At 41.7% G+C, this 8,805-nt stretch overlaps 1 protein-coding gene across 1 annotated transcript; it reads left to right on the top strand.

The window, feature by feature from the left end:
• Positions 1 to 2,580: 2,580 nt before the first annotated feature.
• Positions 2,581 to 3,594, top strand: LOC310662267 (vomeronasal type-2 receptor 26-like; the record flags this gene model as incomplete). Its single annotated transcript, XM_083409046.1, has 1 exon — positions 2,581 to 3,594. The coding sequence occupies one exon, from the start codon at positions 2,581 to 2,583 to the stop codon at positions 3,478 to 3,480; it is 900 nt and encodes a 299-aa protein (XP_083265172.1). The 3' UTR covers positions 3,481 to 3,594.
• Positions 3,595 to 8,805: the final 5,211 nt, after the last annotated feature.

The following is an 8,805-nucleotide window of genomic DNA, read 5'->3' as shown; positions in this document are numbered from 1 at the left end:
TGTAGGGAAAGTATGGATTACAACTACCCAAATTGATTTCATATTATATAGCCTTCAAAAAAAAATTAATATTAAAATACAAATGCTCCATGGTGCTATATCCTTTGCAATTCACTCCAAGGAGATTGACACCTTTCAAGACTTTCTTCAGAGTGTATACCCTCATTGGACAGAGACAGATGGTTTTATCCAAGATTTCTGGGAAGATGCATTCAGTTGTTCACTTTCAAATTCCACTCTCTCAAAAACTGTGTGTACTGGACAGGAAATGCTGGAGAGCCTTCCTGCACCATTTTTTGAAATGAGCATGACTGGCCACAGCTACAGTATCTATAATGCTGTCTATGCTTTGGCACATGCCTTAAATAGAATGCACTTGGCTGCAGTCATCCGCGAAAGGAGAGATGCTGGGGGAAGATTCTCTACTCAATATGTAGAACCTTGGCAGGTATTGTTCTCTGTTACAAAGCATTCACTGCATTGGTACATTATGATAGTTGGGATTTAATCATCAGTAAAGAAATAAGAGAATAAAACTTAAGAAATTAAAAATGAACCTTAAGTAAATTTATTGTATGAAAGATAGGAATTCGTTACCCAGTGGTGTAAGATTGGGGGCCCTGAGCGCATAATTCTGAGGGAGAACAACCAGGATCCCAATACCAGGCACTGGCTTTTGCAGGGATCTTCATATCCAAAAGAAAACAGAAGAGCAGCCCACCAGGGAGCTGGCACTACCTGGGCAAGTCCTGAAAAGCCCCATCCCCAACTCCTCATCTTTCCCTGTCTGTCAACCACCAGGGGTTTCTGGCCTCACTGGACGGTCCCCAGAAGAGGCTAGCAACTGTTTGATCACTGTCTCTAGACCCTGCGTTTCTCCCTTCTCCTCTTCTCCCTTTGAGTGTGGATTTCAGTATGGCACAGCCTCTTCCTGCTCCCTTAACCCTGTTGCCTCTTCTGTTTCTGACACCTCTTTCTTCTTACTGCTCCCTCTTCTCCCACTGACCACTCCTTGTCATCCCACCACCAATCCCCTGGCTCTGAGCCTCCTTTCCTTGGGGTGTCCCTTTCGGGTTCTCCAGCTGCTGCTTCCTACCACTCCTCTGCATCCAACATCCAACCGTGCTTAAATCCACTCTATAAACTATGGAAAGGTCCAGTCCGATGTTCTCTTGTTGCATTCCTATCTTTTGAGAACATAAGCTTCCATCTCTTCTCTTACATGACTTCTCAAATTCAATCCTTTTCTTGGATACAGACAAAGGCTGGTCTCAGGCAAGCAGGACTATGGTCGCTCCATCTTGATGCAAGTCTGTTGAATGTTGAATTGGCACTGATTCATGATTTCCTACTCCTCCTTTATGTGCAACTAAAATATGGATGCTCTTCGTTGTGAACTGAAGTGTTCAACTTTGATTCTCTTTCCACTTAGCTCCACTCATTCCTGCAGAGAATCTCATTCAACAATAGTGCTGGAGATGAAATTGCATTAAATGAATATGGAGAGTTAGCAGCTGGCTTTGATATTACCAACTTGGTCACTTTCCCAAATAATTCCTATGTCAGAATCAAAGTGGGCAGGTTGGATCCTCAGGCCCCTCCAGGGAAAGAGCTCATCATTAATGAAGACAGAATCAAATGGAACAGACGCTTCACTAAGGTATGGGAATACTGATATCTTCTTAAGTTTGTATGATGCTTAGAACAGCAGCTTTTTACTCCACTGTATGTGCCACTTGTGTACCTACGGATCATTTCACGCTATTAGTCCTCCTATTTAGTATTAAATCACCTGATAGTGGATATTTGATAAATTCCCCAAAACAATATCATAATATTAAACTCTTCCTATCTATTTGGATAGGTGCCACCGCTTTCTCTATGTAATGCCAACTGCCATCCTGGTTACGGGAAGAAAAAGAAGGAGGGGGAGAAGTTTTGCTGCTATGATTGTGATCCATGTCCAGAAGGAATGATTTCAAATGAGAAAGGTTAGAGATGACATCTTGAGATACTGCAGAACCTCTGGGCTCCTGGCAATTTTGTTGACATTAAACTGCTGCAGGAGAGAAGGCTTCAATTAACAGATGTGTTCTTCTCACTGTTTATATATAACATCAATATATTTTGATCTTTAAAGCATCTTGAAGATTTCTTTTTTAAGTGGAAGCTAATATATTTTACCTCCAACTTCTACAAAATTAGGGTGGAATAGAAGTGGTGTTTTCTACTCTAAGAATAAGGTTGTTTGACAATAGGGTGAAACTGTTATCAAACTCACTTTTCTGAGATCCAAAGATTTCAGCTGTAATGAATTTCTCATTTTGTTGTACTGTTTATGTGGCTCTAAGAAAAAGCAGGGAGACAATAAAGAAAAAAAAGAGGTTACCCATGTGGAAAATTCCAGAATTGATACAAAAGTTTTATTTTTGATACACCTAGTACAAAAGCATTGGGGCTTGAAGCTCTTATACATTCTGACGTAGAAAACACTATGCTAAATGGACTAGTGCTGAGGGATTTCTTAAGAATACTTTTGGTTACTTCAAATTGTCACACACTGTTTGTGTATTTTCAGACATGGATACATGTGTCAGTTGCCCAGCTGATCAGTATCCAAACAGTGGCCAGTATCTATGCATTCCTAAGATTCCAAACTTCCTAGCCTTTGATGAAACATTGGCCATTGTTTCAACTTCCTCTGCACTTTTATTCGCTCTAATCACAATTCTGGTGCTTGGCATCTTCATTAAGCATCGCAATACAGCCATAGTCAAAGCCAATAACAGAAGCCTCACCTATGGTCTCCTTATCTCCCTCCTCTTGTGTTTCCTCTCTTCTTTGTTGTTTATTGGAAGTCCTAATATGGTGGCTTGCCTTCTCCGACAAACTGCTTTTGGCATTGTCTTCTCTGTGGCCCTCTCCAGCATCTTAGCCAAAACCATATTGGTGGTTTTGGCATTCATGGCTACCAAACCAGGATCCAATATGAGGAAATGGGTAGGCAAAGAACTGGCGTGTTCCATTGTCTTCTCCTGCTCCATTGTCCAAGTAGGAATCTGTGTCCTCTGGCTGGCAACCTCTCCCCCATTCCCAGATGTGGACATGCACTCAATGCCTGAAGAAATCATATTTCTTTGTAATGAAGGGTCAGTCTCCATGTTCTATTGTGTTTTGGGCTACATGGGCTTCCTGGCCACTATCAGCTTCACGGTGGCCTTCCTAGCCAGGAAGTTGCCTGACACTTTCAACGAAGCCAAGTTCATCACCTTCAGCATGCTGGTCTTCTGCAGCGTTTGGCTCTCCTTCATTCCAACTTATCTGAGCACCAGAGGAAAATACATGGCGGCTGTGGAGATCTTCTCCATCTTTGCTTCTGGTGCTGGGTTACTGGCTTGCATTTTTTCCCCTAAATGCTACATTATTGTGGTGAGGCCTGACCTGAACAAGAAAGAGCAGCTAACCCAAAGAAAGGTATAAATGACAGTGGAATTTGTGGTTCTGTTGAGTCTTATGGACTTCGTGGCGGGTATCACTTTCCGAGTTCCTGCTTTGGATCTTTGTAGAGTTTGCTCCTTAACTATTTTGTCTGCCAAAGATGTCCCAAAGGCAATGGGTTCAGATTTTTCCTCAGGTTCTACACCCAAAACCTTTTCACAAATGAGTAATGCTGTAAAGCAGTGGAGGTTTAGGTTCAAAATTTCCATCTCCTAGGTGGGCTCCCTTCCTAGGTTTTGAGACCCATCTGCCCCTCATTTCCCTCTACAGCACCTGCAGTAGCCACCTTTTTAAAGCATTGGGCCCACTTTTGCTCTTATCTGCTATGTCTTCTCTTTGCATGCAGAGAAATCCCTTACAGACTGAGGAATTCAGGCCCATTGGCTGCCCTCACCTGGTTTAGGGAGCCAGCCAGTTGTATCTGATTCATGGAATGTGGCCGCTGTTGCAAGCTGACAATTTCTAGGAGCCACAGGTGAGAACTGAGTGAAGGGGTGGGGTTCAGAGGTAGACAAACTACCCCAGAAGGAGCACGACTTGGTCCCCGCTAGAGTTACTACCAATACCTAACACTCCATACACCCCTGTCGTGTATTAAAGGTAAAGGGACCCCTGACCATTAGGTCCAGTCATGACCGACTCTGGGGTTGCGGCGCTCATCTCGCTTTACTGGCCGAGGGGTCCGGCGAACAGCTTCCGGGTCATGTGGCCAGCATGACTAACCGCTTCTGGCAAACCACAGCAGTGCACGGAAACGGCGTTTACCTTTCCACTGGAGCGGTACCTATTTATCTACTTGTACTTTGACATGTTTTCGAACTGCTAGGGTGGCAGGAGCTGGGACCGAGCAATGGGAGCTCACCCCGTCACGGGGATTCGAACCGCCGACCTTCCGATCAGCAAGCCCTCTATTCTGTGGTTTAACCCACAGCGCCACCCGCGTCCCTTAAACATTGCTGCCTCTCCCCATCGGGGAATCGAACCCCGGTCTCCCGTGTGACAGGCGGGGATACTTACCACTATACTAACCTGTCATGTGTTACTGTATATTTAAAGCAAATGGAATCTTAATAGCAAAACTCTCAGCCTTTTCATTTAGAAATGGTTAAGTTCAGTTGATCAACGTTGTACATGTAGTGTATAAATGATTGCTAATAAAAAGTCTCTTATCAATTACTTCATGGTATCTACAAATTCATCTTGAAGACAAAAAAAGCGTACCAGAAACAAAAAACATTGTGAAATAGTTAAGGGCTCTACATTCTTTATCTCTCACCCACAAGGCAGCTGAGGAATAGAGAAAGGAGAAGTTTAAAACAGCCATTTCCCTTGTTTTTTAAAATAGTTTTAAGAAAGAAAAGGAGCAGAGATATGCACCACATTGGATATTAGTAACACTAATAGGACAAACCTTTTATTTCTGAATAATACTTCTAACCAGTTTGAAAGAGAGGTCTCAGAGAATATCTCAAGTAAGCCCATTTTTAAGAATACAGATGAGTTGTTTCTAAAGTTGATTCTAAAGTCTATTTCTGTTATAATAATTTTTATTAATTTTCAATTACCATCCAATAATAGCATCGTTAAAACAATATCAAATTGTAATACTAATACTAAGCACTCAAATACTGAATCATATAATTTAGGTGCCCCCCCCACATGCTAGATGATTTCCTTTATTTCTGCATTCCAAAATCTTATTAATTTCTATTATATTCCAGTAAAAACAATAATCCCTTATACAACAACTGCAATATTAATATTTTCTATTTGTATTGACACATTGATTCATAGAACTGCAAATGAGGCACTCAAACTACATCCTTATTCTTCCAATGTGTAGCGGATATGCTGTCCATAGTGTTTCTTCCAGTCCTTCTAAAATGTTGTGTCTATTGTGACAGAAATGTTAGTTCCACAAGTATTTCTTTTTACTTTTTTCTCCTGCCAGCAAATGGATAAATAACAGCTGCCTTTGACTGGCTGTGGTTCCAGGTGGGGGAGTTTAAAAGGAGCCGATTTCAAGGGAGATGGGGTTAGACTGTGGTTAAGAGTGGGGTTGAGTTGAGGTGGTTGAGGAGGGAGGTTGGGAGTTAGGTAGGGAGATAGGATAGGAGTGTGGAGGAGGGAGAGTTGGTTCTGGAATAAAACATCCGCTCCGAGTGTATAGTGAAGGACTGAGGGTATTGTCCTGCAGGAGTAATAGAACCAAATTTTGCTGGGAGACTGAGGGTGAGACAGGAGAAGGAGGAGCTGAAAGAGATGAGTCTACTTAGGTCTCAAACTAACCTGGAGGGGAGAGACTCTTCTGAGGAACGAAGAGACTTCCAAATCCCAGTGAAGGAAGGGGGGTGAGCCCTTAAGACTATTACTGAAAGTACCTCAGGAGCTGCATTTGTTAAAGGGGTGGGTAACTGAAGGGAAGTACCGCCTTAGAAAGGAACCGAATTATAAAGCCCAAACCTCAGAAACTGAATTGAAGTGAACTAGCATATTATTATTGCTGAAGTAACCTAAGTTTCTCGACTTATACACCAGTGGTGTAGTGGTTAAGAGCGATAGACTCCTAATCTGGGGAACCGGGTTCGATTCCCCGCTCCTCCACATTCAGCTGCTGGGTGACCTTGGGCCAGTCACACTTCTTTGAAGTCTCTCAACCCCACTCACCCCACAGAGTGTTTGTTGTGGGGGAGGAAGGGAAAGGAGAATGTTAGCCGCTTTGAGACTACTTAAAGGGAGTGAAAGGCGGGATATCAAATCCAAACTCTTCTTCTTCTTCTTCTTCTACTGCCTTGCTTTAAAAAATAAATCATTATTGTTTATTTAAAGAACACCTGCTTGAGACTCCAACTTTTTGGTTATCTCCCTCACAAAGATCCCCCACAGGATATGCTGGGATTGTTAGGGGTTTTTTTTTAAGCCTTCGGGTAAAAAGTTGTTCGGTGTAGTGGGAGCAATATATTAAAGTGAGAGCAGGCACATGGACGTGAGCAGTAACTGAGGCGCCAAGCTTGGCTCATCCATCTTTTCCAAGTTCTTGCTGTTCTCCATCATGCCTTGTGTGCATCTGATATCCCATTGATGCTATAATTCAGTGCCCCCACTTCTTGATAAGGCAAGGATGCTATCCAGAATTGCTGCCACCATTCAGTTAATGTGATGGCAAACCATGTCTTGTCAGTGTTACATAGGTGGGAGAGTGAAGGATGCCCCAGTACTAGGGGAAGGATGAGGCCATTTCAACTCAATCCTGCTGACCTTGTAGGTTCATTCCTTGCCTATGATTTTGTGATATTACACATATAATTACATTGGCAGATCCAGGTCCTGTCTACCAGCTGCAGTAATAGATGCTTTTGGATTCACTATCTGCGGTCTGGATTCAGACCGTTCCTCCAAGGCTGGAAAAAAAGTGGGGAACACAGCTTTTTTACTGGAAGCCGAATCGCAGGCCAAAGCGATGCAGTGACTTTTGGAAACTGTGGGATAACCCTTCTCCCAGGGCATGATGGGAACCACCAACAGTTGCAGGAATGAAGGATACAGCACCATATATGGACAGGAAAACATCATGGGGGGAAATTATCACACGCAGGAAAAAATAAGGACTACACTTAAAGTTCCTCACTTGAAACTTTATAAATTACCTAATATACCAACACAAATAGAAATCACAAGACTGTAGCTGTTATCTAAGAGATTACTATATGTGGATAGAATGCAATGGAAGTTTTTAACATAGTGGAACACAGAAATAATGAAGAAGAATGAAGCCATCAAATTTAGCATGCAAGGGGAAACGTTTAATTAAATCATATAACTGACATTTAAATAATTGGCATTCATAATTGCATTAATTAGATAAAATTGGTATTGTGATATTGAGGTCGCTATTGGAACAATATTGGTAAATCAATAAAAATATATATTTAAAAATTAATAATAGTTATATTTTGGCAGTTCCCCTACTGCTGATGTGCCATAGAATCCAAAAACACTGCGCAAGTGATTCTCTCCCCTATCATTACTCAAATTACAATAATCAACCCACCTGATTGAAACTCCAAATGCCACAGTGTAAAAAAAGAATCAACAAGCAAGCCTGAAATGATTATAAGCTCCTCTGTGCTCCATAGACAACTAGGCAGGGCTCTGTTACTTATCAGTTATCAGTTTCCCTCTTTCATATCAAACCACTGCATCTTGTTTGGCATCCAAGGCATTCTGTTGCGACAATCTTCAAGCTAACAATAAGGTGGATACGTGTCCTTTAAAGTACCAAATTGACAGAGTCAGCTGCCACCCAATTTGTCTTGTTCATATCAGGTGGAGGAGAGGAATAAGACTGTCGAGAGAAGCAGGGGAGTCCATGCACACAAGGGTATTTGCCATCAGGATGTTGCTTCTGCTGCTTCTGTTGCTCCCCAATATAGTGTCCCAAGGACAAAGTGCTAAATGCGCAACAAATCATCCTGTTCATGTCCCACACGAGTGGTATGAGCCAGGTGACCTGGTCATTGGTGCAATGGCATCTCATATCTTTTACATAGTCCCCAAGTTATCCTTCAAGAAACACCCTTCCCAGGACTTCATTGATGCCCCAATGTAAGTAACTGTTAATTAATATTATTTTAATTATTCCTTATATGCTATGTCTGACAGAAAATATCTTTGATTGATTGCTATAGAACTTTATTTTTTAAAAGTGTGGAGAGATTTTATTAGAAATCTGTACATAAAGGCTATGTGCATATTGTCGATGAACAATAAGCTTTTTTGAGTCTAATTGTGTAAAGAGAGATAGAAAAGAGTGTAGGAGAAAGAGAAAAGAGATGGCATAATAATAGGAAAAGCATATTACCAAGTAGTATGGTACTGAACTTTTTTGATGATACCCAAATTTTCAAGGTGGCAAAAACAAACACGGGTTGCTGAAGAGATGAAGAAATGTGCAACAGCTTTTTTAATTACACAGTATTCTTACATTGCCCAAATAAGTAAATAAACTTTGCTGGCTTCATCCTCTCTTTATTTGCAGGCAGGTGAATCTCTCCTATCTAGATTTTGTGCACTGTTTAATTTACCCATTAAACAAAACCTCACTGTATTTGCAGGGTGTTGACAAAGTTCTACCAACAAATCCTGGCCTTGGTGTTTGCTGTCGATGAGATCAACGAGAATCCCAGGATGTTGCCCAATGTCTCCCTCGGCTTCCACATCTATGATAGCTATTATGATTCAAAGATGACCTACCGAAACACTCTGGACCTGATCTTTAAATCACGTCACTTTGTTCCCAACTACAGG

The sequence above is a fragment of the Podarcis tiliguerta genome (assembly GCF_965153285.1).
Source record: "Podarcis tiliguerta genome assembly, chromosome: 13".
In the NCBI taxonomy this organism is placed as follows: Eukaryota; Metazoa; Chordata; class Lepidosauria; order Squamata; family Lacertidae; genus Podarcis; species Podarcis tiliguerta.
Note: the sequence above shows the minus strand (reverse complement) of the source record. Positions and strands in the feature narration are given on the sequence as shown.